At 44.1% G+C, this 20,786-nt stretch overlaps 1 protein-coding gene across 1 annotated transcript; it reads right to left on the reverse strand.

The window, feature by feature from the left end:
• Window positions 1–5,553: 5,553 nt before the first annotated feature.
• Window positions 5,554–20,355, reverse strand: LOC121576567 (WASH complex subunit 1-like). Its single transcript, XM_045206451.1, has 11 exons — window positions 20,249–20,355; window positions 16,013–16,153; window positions 11,867–11,978; window positions 11,596–11,742; window positions 9,918–10,054; window positions 9,668–9,803; window positions 9,313–9,505; window positions 9,037–9,195; window positions 7,167–7,322; window positions 6,416–6,484; window positions 5,554–6,287 (listed from the first exon to the last, which is right to left on the reverse strand). Exons 1-11 carry the CDS (start codon window positions 20,263–20,265, stop codon window positions 6,139–6,141), a joined length of 1,416 nt encoding a protein of 471 aa, XP_045062386.1. The 5' UTR covers window positions 20,266–20,355; the 3' UTR covers window positions 5,554–6,138.
• Between the last annotated feature and the right edge of the window lie 431 nt (window positions 20,356–20,786).

The following is a 20,786-nucleotide window of genomic DNA, read 5'->3' on the forward strand; positions in this document are numbered from 1 at the left end:
TGCTTGTTGAAAGACTCCCCTCTCTCTCTGAGGTGTGCTGTGGATGGGGATACACTCAGGAGCATTTTTAAATTTGATTTATTAGGATCCCCATTAGCCAACGCCAATGGCGACAGCTAGTCTTACTGGGGTCCTAAACATAACGAAAAATACATTAAAGAGAAAATACTTTACATATATTTAAAAACATTAACATGTAGTGTGCGTTGCTGTTCTCTGTGGTCGGGGAAAAAGATGAGCGAGGGTATCAACTTCTCAGATGACCTGGGCAGGTGTGTGGTACAGATAGCACATCTCTCATTTGTAGGCTTTCATCAGTGAAGACGGTAGTTATTTGTTTCTTGCATAAAGCGGGTGCAGTTATGTAGTATGGTAATAAAGTGTGTGTCTGTAGGTATATTGTGATGGTAGGGTTGGCATATCCAAACATAAAGTCTCCAGAGCTTCAGGAGAAGATTGCTTACCTGGACAAGAACCTGGTGAGAGGGAACACACTCACTCATACATTTCCTGGTATTCATTCGCCATTCTCCATTTCTCATAGGGTTGAATGGAAAGCTCAGTCCATCCTGCATCCATTAATTGAGTGTGACTATTGCTTAGTCACACTCACACTCTGTTCTGTTTCAGCCTCACTCTGGTGGGAGGAGTCCAGGCCAGGCTGTGATAGAGAACCTCTATATGAAGGCTGTCAATCAATCCATAGGTACTCTCTCTATCAAATTACATTTTATTTGTCACATTTGCCGAATACGTGCTTACTTACGAGCCCTTAACCAACAATGCAGTTCAAGAAATAGAGTTAAGAAATATTTAATAAATAAACTAAAGTAAAAATAAAAAGTAACACAATAAAATAACAATCCCGAGGCTATATACAGGGGGTACTGGTACCGCTTGCCATGCGGTAGCAGAGAGAACAGACTGACTTGGGTGACTGGAGTCTTTGACAGTTTTTTGGGCCTTCCCCTGACACTGCCTAGTATATAGGTCCTGGATGGCAGGAAGCTTGGCCCCAGTGATGGACTGGGCCGTACGCACTACCCTCTGTAGCGCCTTATGGCCGGATGCCGAGCAGTTGCCATACCAGGCAGTGATGCAAACGGTCAGGATGCTCTCGATGGTGCAGCTGTAGAACTTTTTGAGGATCTGGGGACCCATGCCAAATCTTTTCAGTCTCCTGAGGGGGAAAAGGTGTTGTCGTGCCCTCTTCACAACTGTCTTGGTGTGTTTGGACCATGATAGTTTGTTGGTGATGTGCACACCAAGGAACTTGAAACTCTCGACCCACTCCAATACAGCCCCGTCGATGTGAATGGGGGCGTGTTCAGCCCTCCTTTTCCTGTAGTTCATCTCCTTTGTCTTGCTCACTTTGAGGGAGAGGTTGTTGTCCTGGCACCACACTGCCAGGTCTCTGACCTCCTCCCTATAGGCTGTCTCATCGTTGTCGGTGATCAGGCCTACCACTGTTGTGTCGTCAGCAAACTTAATGATGGTGTTGGAGTCGTGCTTGGCCACGCAGTTGTGGGTGAACAGGGAGTACAGGAGGGGACTAAGCACGCACCCCTGACGGGCCCCCCGTATTGAGGATCAGCGTGGCAGATGTGTTGTTGCCTGGCCTTACCACCTGGGGGCGGCCCGTCAAGAAGTCCAGGATCCAGTTGCAGAGGGAGGTGTTTAGTCCCAGGGTCCTAAGCTTAGTGATGAGCTTTGTGGGCACTATGGTGTTGAACGCTGAGCTGTAGTCAATGAACAGCATTCTCACATAGGTGTTTATTTTGTCCAGGTGGGGAAGGGCAGTGTGGAGTGCAATTGAGATTGCATCATCTGTGGATCTGTTGGGTCTAGGGTTTCCGGGATGATGGTGTTGATGTGAGCCATGACCAGCCTTTCAAAGCACTTCATGGCTACAGACTTGAGTGCTACGGGGCGGTAGTAATTTAGGCAGGTTACCTTTGCTTTCTTACCTATAAACCTTTTCAGTTAATCTATAGTTAACATATCTATCTACAGTATACTGAACAAAAATATAAACACAACATGTAAAGTGTTGGTCCCATGTTTCATGAGCTGAAATAAAAGATCCCAGAAATTTTCCGTTAAGCACAAAAAGCTGATTTCTCTCAAATGTTGTGCACAAATTTGTTTATATCCCTGTTAGTGAGCATTTCTCCTTTGCCAAGATAATCGATCCACCTGACAGGTGTGGAATATCAATAAGCTAATTTAAACAGCATGATCATTACACAGGTGCACCTTGTGCTGTGGACAACAAAAGGCCACTCAAAAAAGTTTTGAGGGAGCATGCAATTGTCATGCTGTCTGCAGGAATGTCCACCAGAGCTGTTGCCAGAGAATTGAATGTTAATTTCTCTACTATAAGCCTCCAACGTCGTTTTAGAGGCAGTACGTCCAACCAGCCTCACGACCTTAGACAACCTGTAACCACGCCAACCCAGGACCTCCACATCCGGCTTCTTCACCTGCGCAATGGTCTGAGATGAGCCACCCGGACAGCTGATGAAACTGAGGATTTGCACAACCGAAGAACTTCAGCGAAACCGTCTCAGGGAAGCTCATCGTCTTGACCTGACTGCAGTTCGGCGTCGTAACCGACTTCAGTGGGAAAATGCTCACCTTCGTTGGTCACTGGCACGCTGGAGAAGTGTGCTCTTCAAGGATAAATCCCAGTTTCAACTGTACTGGGCAGATGGCAGAGTATGGCGAGTATGGCATCGAGTGGGCGAGCGGTTTGCCCCATGGTGGCGGTGGGGTTATGGTATGGGCAGGCATAAGCTACGGACAACTAACACAATTGCATTTTTATGGCAATTTGAATGCACAGAGATACCGTGAAGAGATCCTGAGGCCCATTGTTGTGCCATTAATCCGCCGCCATCACATTGTGTTTCAGCATGATAATGCACGGCCTCATGTCGCAAGGATCTGTACACAATTCCTGGAAGCTGAAAATGTCCTAGTTCTTCCAAGACCTGCATACGCACCAGACCCATATCACCCATTGAGCATGTTTGGGATGCTCTGGATATGTGTACGACAGCGTGTTCCAGTTCCCGCCAATATCCAGCATCTTTGCACAGCCATTGAAGAGTGAGACGACATTCCACAGGCCACAATCAACAGCCTGATCAACTCTATGGGAAGGAGATGTGTCGCGCTGCATTTGGCAAATGATTGTCACACCAGATACTGACTGGTTTTCTGATCCACGCCTAACTTTTTTTTTTTAGGTATCTGTGACCAACAGATGCATATCTGTATTCCCAGTCATGTGAAATCCATAAATTAGGGCCTAATTAATTTATTTCAATTGACTGATTTCCTTATATGAACTGTAACTCAGTAAAATCTTTGAAATTGTTGCATGTTGCATTTTATATTTTTGTTCAGTATATATCTCAAGGTATGTATACCCCTGGCCTAATCAATCAATCTGTATCCCTAATCAATCAATCTTCTGGGGATTACCTAATTTCCTCTCCCCACAGGAAGAGCGATCCGTCATCGCGGAGACTATGCATGTATTGTTCTGTGACCGACGCTACTCCCAACCTGCAACGCTGGCCAAACTCCGACTGGATCAGAGCACACACACCAGCTTCGGCCTTGCCTTCGCTGGCCTGCGACGGGTAATCACACACACAGTCGCACACGCACTCCTGTAGAGCACAACCCTGGAGCGCAGGAGCTCTCTGACCCAACTCAGTTCTTCATGGAGAAGAAAAAGCAACAGCAGCAGCTATGAGAGGAAGTTGAAGGGGAAAGAGTGCGGCCAGGTCAAAAAAGTTAAGCTGCTTCACCTCTCTCAGCCTGGAGCCAGGACTTCTGATTGGACAAGAGTCTCTCTCTTTTCGATTGGAGGGATGTTCTTATCAAAAGCACATATACACACACACACACACTCGTTTAAGCATATACAGTACAGTGCCTTCAGAATGTATTCACACCCCTTGACTTTTTCCTCATTTTGTTGTTATAGCCTGAATTAAAAATTGATTAAATTGAGATTGTCTTGAGTCAAGTATTCAACCCCTTTATGGCAAGCCTAAATAGGTTCAGGAGTAAAAAGTTGCTTAACAAGTCACATAAGTTGCATGGACTCAATAATAGTGCTTAACATTATTTTTTAATGACTACCTCGTCTCTGTACCCCACACATACAATTATCTGTAAGGTCCCTCAGTCGAGCAGTGAATTTCAAACACAGATTCAACCACAAAGACCAGGGAGGTTTTCCAATGCCTTGCAAAGGGCACGTATTGGTAGATGGATAAACATTTTAAAAAGCACATTGAATATCCCTTTGAGCATGGTGAAGTTATTAATGACACTTTGGATTGTGTATCAATATACCCAGTCACTACAAAGATACAGGCGTCCTTCTAATTGCCGGAGAGGAAGGAAACAGCTCAGGGATTTCACCATGAGGCCAAAACTGAGTTTAATGGCTGTGATGGGAGATAACGGAGGATGGATCAACAACATTGTAGTTACTTCACAATACTAACCTAAATGACAGAGTGAAAAGAAGGAAGCCTGTACAGAATAAAAATATTCCAAAACATGCTTCCTGCAGTAAAACTGCGAAAAATGTGGCCAAAAAATTAACTTTATGTCCAGAATACAACGCGTTACATTTGGGGCAAATCAAACACAAGTAAAGAACAAGAAGGCCCGCACACTGTTGAAGCTCCCAATTCACCGCTTTACTAGTGTTCTTTGTTAGCCCAGCACCTATGTTTTTAAGGATGTGCGTATGACCACAAACTTTTCTATAAATTAAACACAACACATCACTGAGTACCACTCTTCATATTTTCAAGCATGGTGGTTAGCTGCATCATGTTATGGGTATGCTTGTCATCAGCAAGAACTAGGGAGTTTTTTAGTATAAAAAGAAACGGGATAGCGCTAAGCAGAGGCAAAATCCTAGAGGAAAACCTTGTTCAGTCTGCTTTCCACCAGACACTGGGAGAAAAATTCATCTTTCAGCAGGACCATGACCTAAAACTCAAGGCCAAATATACACCAGAGTTGCTTAGCAAGATGACATTGAATGTTCCTGAGTTTTGATTTAAATTGATTTGAAAAAACTTAAAAATGGCTGTCTAGCAATGATCAACAACCAACTTGACAGAGCTTGAATAATTTTTTTAAGTTAAGAATGTGCAAATATTGTACAATCCAGATATACAAAGCGCTTAGACTTACCCAGAAAGACACAGCTGTAATCGCTGCCAAAAGTGATTCTAACATGTATTGACTTGGGGTTGAATACTTATCTATTTAAGATATGTTTTATTTTTTGTATTTTTTTGTAAATAAATGTTTTCTTCCACTTTGAAATTAGAGTATTTTGTGTAGATCGTTGACAACAAATGACAATTAAATCCATTTTAATACCACTTTGTAACAACAACAGGTGGGCAAAGTCAAGGGTGTAATACTTTCTGAAGGCACTGTAGGTTTAGGCTCTTTGTCTCACACACACACCTCTCCAACAGTACAGATCAGTCAACTCTCCACTGCCAGTTTTTTTTTAATGCAAAAAGCCATTTATTGAATGAAATACATTCTGATTTAAAAGTTCTGCTACTTTAGTGTGGTGTTACACATGATGTAATATTTACGTGTTACTTTTATTACTTTATAATAAACATTTTTACAATACTAAGATGAGGTCTGACTTTTCTACTATAGTTTGTCCTTTTATTTTCTCAGTAAAGATCAGTACCTGATGGTTCCAGTGTGCTGATCAGTACTACAGAAAGCCAGCAGAGGGAGTCACTGAACTATAGAACACACCTGGGTCAAATACATGGCAGACACTGGAGGTGCGGCTGATTGCAAAACGTAGGGACCACGTCACTATGGTCAAACAATCATATAATCTGAAAAGAAACCAGTGGCGTTCCCGGTCTTCACTGAAGTCACGCTACAACCTGGAATGCCACCATTGTCTATCTGGAAGAAACTCAACCCACTGACAGCACAGCATTACCTCTTCAACAAGCGTTAGCTTCATCCCTCAGAATCGCCTCAGTATTCTGTTCTCTGATTGGCTTAGAGCTAGATGTGCTCAGAGTTCCATTGGTTCTGATTGGCAAGTCTCAGTTGTTAGGCCTCCCAGTCGTCCTCGTCTTCAGCGGTTGGCTGATGGGGGGCAGGAAGAGGCGGGATTACGTCAGACATCCTAGCGAATGCGCTGCCAGAACCAGCTGGGCCCTCCCCCGAGTCCCCGCCTCCAGGACCCTTACCAGAGATACCTAGGAAACACACACACCACTATCACCAAGACAGAAATACTACTACGCCACTATCAGAGCCTTTGCGACAATAACCCAGGGGAGATGAGCGAAGTAGGGAAGACAGGCGGGGAGAGAGATGTTCTCACCTTTCCTTCGCATGGCCAACTTATTGAAGAGATCTGACATGAAGTCTCCTCCACTGGCTGCTGCTACCACTGAGAGAGAGGAGAGAGGGAGGGAGAACACAGTTAGAAAGCAGTGAAGCAGAGATGATGGATTCAATTTCTATGTCCTTTTTAGTACAGTGGAGAGAGACCAGAGCAGAGACCAGAGCAGTTACATCTACTGTAGCTACACACTACATAAATAGTATAGCTAGTGAACAACTGTAGAAGTTTTCATGACTTGCTCAGATGAACCCAGCTGTTAAATGTTAGAGTGGCCCGGCAGCAACTGAACCAGCAATGATGATGGGACTCACTCACACAAATTCTCGCTCCCTCACATGCGCAAACAGCAAATGTCTTACAGATAAAAACATTGTGTAGTTAAATCAGTGCTTAATGAAGGTGATGTTTATACATCTAAAGGTCATGCAGCCCTGAGCTGTTCTCTATGACTAGTTAGGTAACCCTGTGGTTTGGAGTCTGCGCACACACTAACACTATGTCCCAAATATGCTCTGTAAATTAAAGAACTGGAGGCCTGTAGCATTGCTCGGTTGGTGCTACATGTTCTTAAAGAGTCACCAGGTTCAAGACTGATCGCTCGCTTGTTATTCAAGTGGAGAACCAAGACACTCAACCAACGACAATCTGTTTATTTTCTCTCCCTCTATTCTTCTTCCTCTCTCCCCCCACCACCTCTCTCCTCTCACTCCCCCTCTTTTTATCTTACCTTGTTCCTGTTCCTTCTGTTTCTTCTTTTCCATCTTGCGTTCTTTGATGTTGCGTAGTTTGGCCTTGCCGATGCCTCCAGCGTTGCGGATGGACTCTAGTAGACTGGCACGGCTGTTTGATTCAACCACCTCGCTGGGAGCCCCCGCTACAGGAGCTGGACATAAACACACAGTTAGAGAGAAGGAGAGAGTGTGTGTGTGTGTGTGTGTGAGTGAGTATACTTACATACAGTGCATTCGGTAAGTATTCAGACCCCTTCCCTTTTTCCACATTTTGTTACGTTACAGCCTTATTCTAAAATTGATTTAAAAAATAAAAATCCTCATCAATCTACACACTATACCCCATAATGACAAAGCTAAATAAAGCTTTATAAATAAATAAAATAATATATATATATATATATATATATATATATATATATATACACACACACACACACACACACACACACACACACACACACCTTATTTTACATAAGTATTCAGACCCTTTGCTATGAGACTCGAAATTGAGCTCAGGTGCATCCTGTTCCCATTGATCATCCTTGAGGCGTTTCGACAACTTGAATGGAGTCCACCTGTGGTAAATTCAATTGATTGGACATGATTTGGAAAGGCACACACCTGTCTATATAAGGTCCCACAGTTGACAGTGCATGTCAGAGCAAAATCCAAGCCATGAAGTCGAAGGAATTGTCCGTAGAGCTTCGAGACAGGATTGTGTCGAGGCACAGATCTGGGGAAGGGTACCAAAAACTTTCTGCAGCATTGAAGGTCCCCAAGAACACAGTGGCCTCCATCATTCTTAAATGGAAGAAGTTTGGAACCACCCAGACTCTTCCTAGAGCTGGCTACCTGGCCAAACTGAGCAATCGGGGGAGAAGGGCCTTGGTCAGGGAGGTGACCAAGAACCTGATGGTCACTCTAACAGAGCTCCAGAGTTCCTCTGTGGAGATGGGAAAACCTTCCAGAAGGACAACCATCTATGCAGCACTCCACCAATCAGGCCTTTATGGTAGAGTGACCAGACGGAAGCCATTCCTCAGTAAAAGGCACATGACAGCCCGCTTGGAGTTTGCCAAAAGGCACCTAAAGAACTCTCAGACCATGAGAAACAAGATTCTCTGGTCTGATGAAACCAAGATTGAACTCTTTGGCCTGAATGCCAAGCGTCACGTCTGGAGGAAACCTTGCACCATCCCTACGATGAAGCATGGTGGTGGCAGCATCATGCTGTGGAGATCTTTTTCAGCGGCAGGGACTGGGAGACTAGTCAGGATCGAGGGAAAGCTGAACGGAGCAAAGTACAGAGAGATCCTTGATGAAAACCTGCTCCAGAGCGCTCAGGGCCTCAGACTGGGGCAAAGGTTCACCTCCCAACAGGACAGTGACCCTATGCACACAGCCAAGACAACGCAGGAGTGGCTTCGGGACAAGTCTCAATGTCCTTGAGTGGCCCAGCCAGAGCCCGGACTTGAACCCGATCGAACATCTCTGGAGAGACCTGAAAATAGCTGTGCAGCGACGCTCCCCATCCAACCTGAAAGAGCTTGAGAGGATCTGCAGAGAAGAATGGGAGAAACTCCCCAAATACAGGTGTGCCAAGCTTGTAGCGTCATACCCAAGAAGATTTGAGGATGTAATGGCTGCCAAAGGTGCTTCAACAAAGTACTGAGTAAAGGGACTGAATACAAAAATGTCTAAAAACCTGTTTTTGCTTTGTCATTATGGGGTATTGTCTTCAGATTGATTAGGAATATTTGTTTGAATGCCTTTTAGAATAAGGCTGTAACGTAACAAAATGTGGAAAAAGTGAAGGGGTCTGAATACTTTCCGAATGCACTGTATGTAGTGTGTGTGTGGTACCTGTGCTCCGAGTGCGGCTGGGGTCGGCAGGGCTGTCTGCAGGTGGAGGAGGGGGAGGAGGTGGAGGAGGGGGAAGACCAGGGGGAGGGGTGGGGGTGTGTGTGGGCTCTGGTGGGGGTGGAGGGGGAGGAGGCGGGACTGCAACTTGGAACTGAGAATCTGTAACACAAACAAACAACAAAACATAAACCAATAGAAACATTTCCCTCAGTTGACATGACCGATTTCCATGGAAACTTCTGTATAATCTACACAACAGAAACAGAGTGTGTGTACCAGGCATGTCCTCCCCAGTGAAGGTCGGTAGTTCAGGGAAGATGTGTATTGGTCCAGAGGGTGCGATGCCCGGCCCCAGGTCTTGGCTGTAGGACAAGTCGTCAGCGATGCCTGGCAGGTCTGGTAGGTAGGAGGGGACGTCTATCTCTGGGACCTGACCCAGGTCTGGAACATAGAAGTAACTCTCTGCTGTCTACAGGGGGACAGAGGGAGAGGGAATGAGAGAAGAAGGGAGAGTGTCATAATTCACAGTCACACTTTAACCTGTTAGCAAGGCCCTTTGAAATAATATTTCAGACCTCCAGTTCTTTATTGAACACAAATGTGGGAGTGTATATGTACGATGTGTGTGTACCTGTCTCTCCAGCTGTTCTCTCTTGGTTATGGATAGCGGAGCGTCAAATGGTTTCTCTTCCTTCTCTGTCTCCAGGGTGGTGTGTGTTTTAGTCACCGCCCCCGCCAGGGGGTCCAGGAACACATACTTCTTATACCTAAACACATACACAACCAGTTAGAGGAGTGTGTGTGTGTGTGTGTGTGTGTGTGTGTGTGTGTGTGTGTGTGTGTGTGTGTGTGTGTGTGTGTGTGTGTGTGTGTGTACTAACAGGTTCTCTGTAGTATTAAACAGCAGCAGGGAGCTGACAGAGGAGATGTTTCGAGGCAGACCGCCCAGCCCCTCCTCAGTCTCATCCTCCGAACGCGTCTTACTGCTCACACACACCGGGTAATAACACAACTTCTCCTAGATATAGAGACAGGGGGTGTAAAACAAGAAAATACAGATATTAGATGAGTCTGGTAAGAACCTACTTTTCTTTAGAAAACACAAATGGCCACCAGACATAAACATGCATTAGCTTTGCTTTACATTTACATTTTTGTCATTTAGCAGACGCTCTTATCGAGAGCGACTTACAGTTAGTGAGTGCATACATTTTTCATACTGGCCCCCCGTGGGAAACGAACCCACAACCCTGGCGTTGCAAGCGCCATGCTCTACCAACTGAGCTACAGGGGACTACACCGCTGTTTTGAACAAATAAAGAGCTACAGTAGTAGCATTCGATAGAGACAGCCTTGCAGGCAAAAGAGAGGGATACAGATTCAAAGACGGATTCAAATACCCTATGGTTTGGAGTCTGCACACAACCAGACTCCAAACCACATGAATAACACCCACTCTTTCTCTTTTTGTCATCAGCCTCTGTCTAGTTCCCTCTCCCTCACTCGCGCTCTCTCATCTACCTCTCTCTCTCTGCAGCACATGAGGTTTCAGAAATAATACATCTCTGAGCCAGGGAAGCACACAGGAAATACTGTTTTCCACATCTTTCTCTTCCTCTCTCTCACACAGCACAAAATACTACTGTTCCTGTAAGTTTTCAGTTCCGGCAGCGAGGGAGAACTCAGGGGTGTTCACTATCAATAATGCACAACTTTACTGCTGAGCTAAGGTGCCCACACACACACACACACACACACACACACACAGTGGTGTAAAGTAACTAAGTAAAAATACCCTGACACCCAAAAGTATTCATTACATTTCAAATGCTAAATTAAAAAAACAATAACATTGTGCCGTCTGGTTTTCTTAATGTAAGGAATTTCATGTATAGCATTTACTTTTACTTAAGTACGACAATTTAGTACTTTTTCGACCACTCTACTTAAGTACATTTAAAACCAGATACTTTAAGACTTTTACTCAAGTAGTATTTTACTGGGTGACTTTAACTTGAGTCATTTTCTGTTAAGGTATCTTTACTTTTACTCAAGTATGACAATTGAGTACATTTTCCACCACTACACACATGCGCACACACACAGTAGTTTCCTGAGGGTAGCTTCTCATGTCATGTCCACAGATCAGAAAAGGTCTGTCCTCAGGCAGGTCAAGTCAGGTCAGAGCCTAACTAGTGGTAGGTGTCTCCCAGCCAGGTCAAAGCCCATCACCTCAGACCCCAGGTTTGTCTATGCAGCTGTTAAATACCTGTGCACAGCTGTATGGCTGAGTGGAGCAGAATGTATATTGTGTATGAAAGCCAAAAAGGCATGGTAATATTTAATTTATCTAAACAGCTATGCCTATACTGCTATAAAGCTGTGCATTTAAACTATACAAATATCAGCTGCATGGGCAGCTTTAGCTGCGGAGGAGACAGTGCTTTCTGTGTCCAAAGTCCAGCAATCTGTATGACCTCTGAAATATGTAGGTCCTTTGTACTGCAATGTTTAACAGAAGATCAAATAAAGTATTGTATATTTATGTGTGTGTGTTACCTGCAGGGCCTTGTCGTCAAGGGATCGTAGTTTGGCCTGTATGCGGTATCGGGGGCGTGTCTGGGAGGCGGGGTCTGTGGCTCCACTGAAGATGGAGGAGTAATCCTGGAGACGATCTGGAGCTGGATACTTAGCACTGGAGAACACCTAACACACACACACACACACACACACACACACACACACACAAACCAACATCTCGTAGAACTTGAAAGTATTGTGAGTAATCTGTTTTGCAGAGATCTGAAACTCTGTGTGTGAAGCGTGTTACCTTGGTGGCCTTCTTGCTGCCTTTGATCTTGTCGACGCGGGCCTGGGCCAGCTTGATCCGATCTGTCACACTCTGCAGCTGCAAGCGATTCCGCTCTACACTCTCAGACACCCTACACACACACCAGGGGAAACTCAAAGTGTAAATGTGTGGGTGTGTGCGTGTGTTCTGATAATAAAATATATATATATTTTGTGATCAAATGTTTATTCAGCAAATATGAATATACACATACAAAATGAAGTTACACCCCCCTCCCCAATCCCACCCCACCCGAGGACCTAAGGGATCAAATTAAATGAACATACATGGTTCAAAATAACAAATAACAAATCAAAGCAACACATCACAAGTGTTTCAGTGGCAAGAAGCCATTGGTTCAAAGTGTCTTCTTTAGCTCAATGAATGAGAGCGGTAAAATGCTCCATATCAATTACATCCAAAAAAGTGAGGATCCATTGACGGATAGAAAGTGAGTGTGGAGGCTTCCAACGTACTGCAATATATTTTTTTGCAGCAGTTAGGCCAGCAAGAAGAATGCGCTTCTGACATATAAATGAAGTACAGAGAAATCAAAAGGAGATGCAGGAATATTTTCTGACAGAGTGGATAAGTTAGAAGCTACTTCATCCCAGAATACAGATACCAGAGGGCATTCCCAAACCATGTGTATAAAGGTACCAGGTTCATTAAGAGGGCTCAATGTACAGAAAAAATTGCTGATAAAGTATTTAAATGTGTCATTCTAATCAAAATCAACTCAAATGTATTTGTCACATGCGCCGAACACAACAGGTTACTTACAAGCCCTTAACCAACCATGCAGTTAAGAAAATATTTACTAAATAAACTAAAAGTAAAAAAATTAACACAATAAAATAACAATAACGAGGCTATATACAGGGGGTACCGGTACCGAGTCAATGTGCGGGAGTGCAGGTTAGTCGAGGTAACTGAGGTAATATGTACATATAGGTAGGAGTAAAGTGACTATGTGTAGATGAAGAACAGTGAGTAACAGCAGTGTAAAATAAAAAAGATCGAATTTTTTGGATTAATTGTTCAGCAGTTTTATGGCTTGGGGATAGAAGCTGTTAAGGAGCCTTTTGGACCTAGACTTGGCGCTCTGGTATCGCTTGCCGTGCGGTAGCAGAGAGAACAGTCTATGACTAGGGTGGCTGGAGTCTTTGACAATTTTTTGGGCCTTCCTCTGACACCGCCTTGTACAGAGGTCCTGGATGGCAGGAAGATTGGCCCCAGTGATGTACTGGGCCATACGCACTACCCTTTGTAGCGCCTTACTGTCGGATGCCGAGCAGTTGCCATACCAGGCGGTGATGCAACCGGTCAGGATGCTCTCGATGGTGCAGCTGTAGAACATTGAGGATCTGGGGACCCATGCCAAATCTTTTCAGTCTCCTAAGGGGGAATAGGCGTTGTCGTGCCCTCTTTACGACTGTCTTCGTGTGTTTGGACCATGATAGTTTGTTGGTGATGTGGACACCAAGGAACTTGAAGCTCTCGACCAGCTCCACTACAGCCCCATCGATGTGAATGGGGGTGTGTTCGGCCATCCTTTTCCTGTAGTCCACAATCAGCTTCTTTGTCTTGCTCCCGTTGAGGGAGAGGTTGTTGTCCTGGCACCACACTGCCATATCTCTGTCCTCCTCCCGATAGTCTGTCTCATCGTTGTCAGTGATCAGGCCTACCACTGTTGTGTCGTCAGCAACCTTAATGATGGTGTTGGAGTCGTGCTTGGCCACGCAGTCGTGGGTGAACAAGGAGTACAGGAGGGGACTAAGCACACACCCCTGAGGGGTCCCCCGTTTTGAGGATCAGCGTGGCGGATGTGTTGTTACCTACCCTTACCACTAGGGGGTGGCCAGTCAGGAAATCCAGGATCCAGTTGCAGAGGGAGGTGTTCAGTCCCAGGGTTCTTAGCTTAGTGATGAGCTTTGTGGGCACTATGGTGTTGAACGCTGAGCTGTAGTCAATGAACAGCATTCTCACATACAGTGGGGAAAAAAAGTATTTAGTCAGCCACCAATTTTGCAAGTTCTCCCACTTAAAAAGATGAGAGGGCTGTAATTTTCATCATAAGTACACGTCAACTATGACAGACAAAATGAGAAAAGAAATTCCAGAAAAAAACATTGTAGGATTTTTAATGATTTTATTTGCAAATTATGGTGGAAAATAAGTATTTGGTCAATAACAAAAGTTTTTCAATACTTTGTTATATACCCTTTGTTGGCAATGACACAGGTCAAACGTTTTCTGTAAGTCTTCACAAGGTTTTCACACACTGTTGCTGGTATTTTGGCCCATTCCTCCATGCAGATCTCCTCTAGAGCAGTGATGTTTTGGGGCTGTCGCTGGGCAACACGGACTTTCAACTCCCTCCAAAGATTTTCTATGGGGTTGAGATCTGGAGACTGGCTAGGCCACTCCAGGACCTTGAAATGCTTCTTACGAAGCCACTCCTTCGTTGCCCGGGCGGTGTGTTTGGGATCTTTGTCATGCTGAAAGACCCAGCCACGTTTCATCTTCAATGCCCTTGCTGATGGAAGGAGGTTTTCACTCAAAATATCATGATACATGGCCCCATTCATTCTTTCCTTTACAGGGATCAGTCGTCCTGGTCCTTTTGCAGAAAAACAGCCCCAAAGCATGATGTTTCCACCCCCATGCTTCACAGTATGTATGGTGTTCTTTGGATGCAACTCAGCATTCTTTGTCCTCCAAACACGACAAGTTGAGTTTTTACCAAAAACGTATATTTTGGTTTCATCTGACCATATGACATTCTCCCAATCCTCTTCTGGATCATCCAAATGCACTCTAGCAAACTTCAGACGGGCCTGGACATGTACTGGCTTAAGCAGGGGGACACGTCTTGCACTGCAGGATTTGAGTCCTTGGCGGCGTAGTGTGTTACTGATGGTAGGCTTTGTTACTTTGGTCCCAGCTCTCTGCAGGTCATTCACTAGGTCCCCCCGTGTGGTTCTGGGATTTTTGCTCATCGTTCTTGTGATCATTTTGACCCCACGGGGTGAGATCTTGCGTGGAGCCCCAGATCGAGGGAGATTATCAGTGGTCTTGTATGTCTTCCATTTCCTAATAATTGCTCCCACAGTTGATTTCTTCAAACCAAGCTGCTTACCTATTGCAGATTCAGTCTTCCCAGCCTGGTGCAGGTCTGCAATTTTGTTTCTGGTGTCCTTTGACAGCTCTTTGGTCTTGGCCATAGTGGAGTTTGGAGTGTGACTGTTTGAGGTTGTGGACAGGTGTCTTTTATACTGATAACAAGTTCAAACAGGTGCCATTAATACAGGTAACAAGTGGAGGACGGAGGAGCCTCTTAAAGAAGAAGTTACAGGTCTGTGAGAGCCAGAAATCTTGCTTGTTTGTAGGTGACCAAATACTTATTTTCCACCATAATTTGCAAATAAATTCATTAAAAATCCTACAATGTGATTTTCTGGAATTTCTTTTCTCAATTTGTCTGTCATAGTTGACGTGTACCTATGATGAAAATTACAGGCCTCTCTCATCTTTTTAAGTGGGAGAACTTTCACAATTGGTGGCTGACTAAATACTTTTTTTCCCCCACTGTAGGTGTTCCTTTTATCCAGGTGGGAAAGGGCAGTGTGGAGTGCAATTGAGATTGCGTCATCTGTGGATCTGTTAGGGTGGTATGCAAATTGGAGTGGGTGTTGATGTGAGCCATGACCAGCCTTTCAAAGCACTTCATGGCTACAGATGTGAGTGTTATGGGGCGGTAGTCATTTAGGCAGGTTACCTTGGCGTACTTGGGCACAGGGACTATGGTGGTCTGCTTGAAACATGTAGGTATTACAGACTCGGTCAGGGAGAGCTTGAAAAGGGCCTAAAATGGCCACTTTCATCATGATTTTCTAAAAAATGGTTTGTGATACAAAAAATGTAAAAAGCATGTTAAACATCCTTCCTGCCAATGAAGTTTCTGTGTGAGAATTCCCAGAACAAAAATATTTTCCAGTCCCGCTGGCGTGGAATCGCCCAATATGTAAGGAATAAATCAGGAGGATCTTAGCTACCAAACAACACATGTAGCACATGCTCTTATTGGACAACTTATACTCCTCTATCTCTGTGTGTGTGTACCTGGTAAAGATGTCAGTAGAGATGGTCTCTAGGTAGTGCAGGGCGTCTGCTATCTGGTGAACAGCCTCCTCCCTCCTCAGATCTGACTGGATCAGCGGCACAGAGTACACCTGACCCTCCAGACACTGCTTCCCACTCATCCTACACACACACACACACACACACACACACACACACACACACACAGAGAGAAAGAGACAGTGAGTGAGTGATGAATGAGAGAGAGAGAACCTTGGGAAAATCCTCTGCATTATCATTAACAGCAGACGCCTACATTTCCTCAAATGTCAAATTGGCTTTTTACCAAATTACCGTACGACAGACTACGTATTCACCCTGAACACCCTTATTGACAAACAAACAAACAAAATCAAAGTATTTTCATGCTTTGTTGATTTCAAAACAGCTTTTGACTCAATTTGACATGAGGGTCTGCTATCGAAATTTATGGAAAGCGGTGTTGGGGGGTAAACATACACCATTATAAATGAACACAAACAACAAATTTTAACTCCAAAAAGTTTTGGGACACTGTAAAGTCCATGGAAAATAAGAGCACTTCCTCCCAGCTGCCCACTGCACTGAGGCTAGGAAACACTATCACCACCGATAAATCTACAATAATCGAGAATTTCAACAAGCATTTTGCTACGGCTGGCCATGCTTTCCACCTGGCTACCACTACCCCGGCCACCAGCTCTGCACCCTCCGCTGCAACTTGCCCATGCCCCCCCCGCTTCTCCTTCACACAAATCCAGACAGCTGATGTTCTAAAAGAGCTGCAAAATCTGGACCCCTACAAATCATCTGGGCTAGACAATCTGGACCCTTTCTTTCTAAAACTAGCCGCCGAAATTGTCGCAACCCCTATTACTAGCCTGTTCAACCTCTCTTTCGTAACGTCTGAGATCCCCAGAGATTGGAAAGCTGCCGCGGTCATCCCCTAGATCCAAACTGTTACAGACCCATATCCATCCTGCCCTGCCTTTCAAAAGTTTTTGAAAGCCAAGTCAACAAACAGATCACCGACCATTTCGAATCCCACCGTACCTTCTCCGCTATGCAATCCGGTTTCCGAGCTGGTCATGGGTGCACTTCAGCCACGCTCAAGGTCCTAAACGATATTATAACCGCGATCGATAATAGACAGTACTGTGCAGCCGTTTTCATTGACCTGGCCAAGGCTTTCGACTGTCAACCACTGCATTCTTATTGGCAGACTAAATAGCCTTGGTTTCTCAAATGACTGCCTCGCCTGGTTCACCAACTACTTCTCAGATAGAGTTAAATGTGTCAAATCGGAGGGCCTGTTGTCTGGACCTATGGCAGTCTCTATGGGGGTGCCACAGGGTTCAATTCTTGGGCCGACTCTTTTCTCTGTGTATATCAATGATGTCGCTCTTGCTGCTGGTGACTCTCAGATCCACCTCTACGCAGACGACACCATTTTGTATACACTTCTGCGACACCTATAACACTGCAGTGTATTCGGCACAAAAGCTTTAACAGCATAACTTGTAAATCCTAACATTACTTTAGTTTAAAATTGTTCACAAAAGTAGTGCACTGGGCCTTTACTAGTCCTGTATTAGCGGACCGATATAGATGTCTTCAGCGCAGGCAATAATTTTTTTCCTGCATCCCCCCTCCCAGCACCCTCACCGCACAAACACCAGGAATCTTCAACTTAAATTGCTCCACCTTCAAACACAGCCGCAGGAAATAGTTTGTGGGTGGGGGTGCAGCGATTATTTTGCTGATGGGGAGGGGGGGATGCAGAAAAAAATTATAGCCCGCGCTGAAGACATCTATATCAGTCCGCTAATACAGGACAAGTAAAGGCCCAGTGCACTACTTTTGTGAACAAATTTTAACTAAATATATTTAATTGCTTAACAGCATTTGTAACTTGAGTCCGATTATTATCTGTACAAAACAGTTAATTTGATAATACTTGTGCAGTATAAAAATATTTGCTTGATATACAGTACCAGTCAAAAGTTTGGACACCTACTCATTCAAGGGTTTTTCTTTATTTTTACTATTTCTACATTGTAGAATAATAGTGAAGACATCAAAATGCCAAGAGTGTGCAAAGCTGTCATCATGGCAAAGGGTGACTACTTTGAAGAATCTCAAATATGAAATATATTTTGATTTGTTTAACACTTTTTTGGTTACTACATGATTCCACATGTGTTATTTCATAGTTTTGATGTCTTCACTATTATTCTACAATGTAGAAAATAGTAAATATAAAGAAAAACCTTAGAATGAGTAAGTGTGTCCAAACTTTTTACTGGTACTGTATGTTTTCCAGTTTCTTGAAATACTTTGCAAATGCAACTTATTTCTGTGAAAACGGAAATGGTCTATTTCATTCCTTTTCCATTTTAGTAGACGCTCTTATCCAGAGCAACTTACAGTAGTAAGTGCATACATTTTCGTACTGGTCCCCATGGAAAACGAACCCACAACCCTAGCATTGCAAGTGCCATGCTCTACCAACTGAGCCACATCATCATATTTCATCATCACAAACCACTTGATGTCTCAATGTACTCAATTACTGTATTGTGCATTGTTTTTCTTCATAGTGATGGAAAGTCTACAGGTACAAACCTAGATGACCAGGCTATGTACAACAGAGTAATGTACATTTATATTAAGTGGTTTGGAAGGATGCTAAATTAATACTGCACAAAAAGTGGTTGTTTTTCATGTTATTTAATTAATTTCATTTGTTTTTTTGTCTTTGCCCATAACTTTGCACCTTTTGATGTAAATGTTTGAGGACAGGTTGTTTTTTTCTTGATTCCATTAGAATGACAATCGCAGAGAAAGGGACAGGGCAACAATTCCAACTACGGTATCCTGAAATATACTGTTCTTAATTATACAAATACCTTTTTTGCCAAAGCGGAGATGCTGGAAAAAATTGTTTGCCCGCGCTACAGATGCCTATATCAGTCCACTAATACTAGTAAATGCCCAGTGCACTTCTTCTGTGAAAAAATATGTATCTCTCCCTCTCTCTCAATATTCTGATTTTTCAGGGGTGCTGAAGCCCCCTCAGCACCCCTACTTCCTGCGGCTATGCCTCCACACTTAACACTACCCCAAAAATCACTCCCTTCAAATGGTGCCCTGTACCTAAGCACAAAGCAAGATACAAGTCTTTCCCCAAGTAGCGTCGCACAGAGCGCCCGCTCCCTCTGATCTGAAGAAACACAAACATCACATGTCCACTTCGGGTTACCTTCACCGACTCAACAGCACCGACCATCTTTTCCACCCAACCTGAACCCACCCATGGATCAGCCAAAAGGCCTGGTTCCACCCTCTTCAAAAATCTCACTTTCAATGGACCAAACTTATCTTTACCAAAACCATGTCCATCAATGCAGGGCTCGAGCTTCGAGCTCCTCACTTTGTTTGAACTTGACACCAATCATCCTCGACATGTTATTGCTACCTTCAACAGATTCAAACCTATCCTCTGCCTCCCTCGGCCTTTTCAACCTCTCTCTTTCCCTCCAAACCTCCTTCCTTCCTTAACCGATTACACGACTCTTTCTGCAAATATTCAACTTTTCCAAACCGAAATAGCTCTCTCTCCTTGTCTCTTTCCGCGTTCACGTGCTAGTCGTAAATAGGAAACTCGGAAATGTCCGACATGCGTGAATATCGCAACCAGTTAGCAAGTCTGACATTTCCGAGTTCCGACTAGTACGTGAACACGGCATCTGTGTCGGTCTCGGCTGACTGTCATGTGACGGGTTTACCACTTCCACCCCCCCCACACCCCCTCTCAGATCCAGGAAGGACTGTTTGTCAGCTGTTCTCCACAGATAATCAGTGACTGTATATTTGCAGATAACTAACTTGGAGAGTGAAGCAACAGCCTTGGCAGCTCATCTTTATGATGAGGTCCCATTTCGACAACGTTAGCATTGTGCACTGTCCAGTTAGCTAATTAGTAAGATAGTTTGCCAACGTGCAGCGAGACCATGTAAATCCAGTCTACATGAATTTCTCCATCCACTACGAAAATATTTACACCAGAGAGCTTCTCATATAATCCCCGCTCTCGGTAGAGACGCTACCCGGCTACAGTCCCAGGGCCGTGGACCCATATCTCGGCAGACTGACACACTCACAAGTTAGTCAAATATTCACTGAGCTTTCTTATGATCGATAATATAAGTAAGTTAATTTATGTTTCATTGGTCTTACCTGACCATTGACAGCATGTAGTGTGTACACGGCCGCTGATAGTTGTTTGTTTATTATTCTCCGCTAAAACACAACAACCACTCTGTGTCTCTCAGTGTGAAACTATAGCCACAATAAGGATGAGCCACAACAGTGGAATTTGCAGGTCGCCTTCAAAATATATGTCCCCCATTGAAACTGATCAAACGGATACAAAGTGGAAAAATGCCATATTTAGACTAGATAAAGCTAAACAAGGTTGGAATGTTCTATAAGTAAGGCTGTACAGTCCAATATTAATGTTCAATACCCACAATAGATTGACTGGGGAGGGGATTTCCCACAGTCAAAGTCCTGCAATAAGAGCTATGACGCTAATATTAGTGTAAATCCTTGGAATTGTAATCTGTGAGTAGTCTGATACCATAGGTACGGCTGTACAGCGCATATACACTGTGTACAAAACATTAAGAACACCTGGTCTTTCCATGACATAGACAATTAAAGTGAAAGCTATGATCCCTTATAGATATCACTTGTTAAATCCACTTCAATCAGT

The sequence above is a fragment of the Coregonus clupeaformis genome, chromosome 23 (genome assembly GCF_020615455.1).
Source record: "Coregonus clupeaformis isolate EN_2021a chromosome 23, ASM2061545v1, whole genome shotgun sequence".
NCBI classification, from domain to species: Eukaryota; Metazoa; Chordata; class Actinopteri; order Salmoniformes; family Salmonidae; genus Coregonus; species Coregonus clupeaformis.

Excerpts from the sequence above, each read along its gene's own strand:
- LOC121576567 (XM_045206451.1), bottom strand. Across the intron at positions 11,743-11,866 it reads GCAGCAAGAAGGCCACCAAG|GTGTTCTCCAGTGCTAAGTA; the intron begins GTAACACGCTTC and ends TGTGTGTGTTAG. Across the intron at positions 6,288-6,415 it reads GTTGGCCATGCGAAGGAAAG|GTATCTCTGGTAAGGGTCCT; the intron begins GTGAGAACATCT and ends TGTGTTTCCTAG.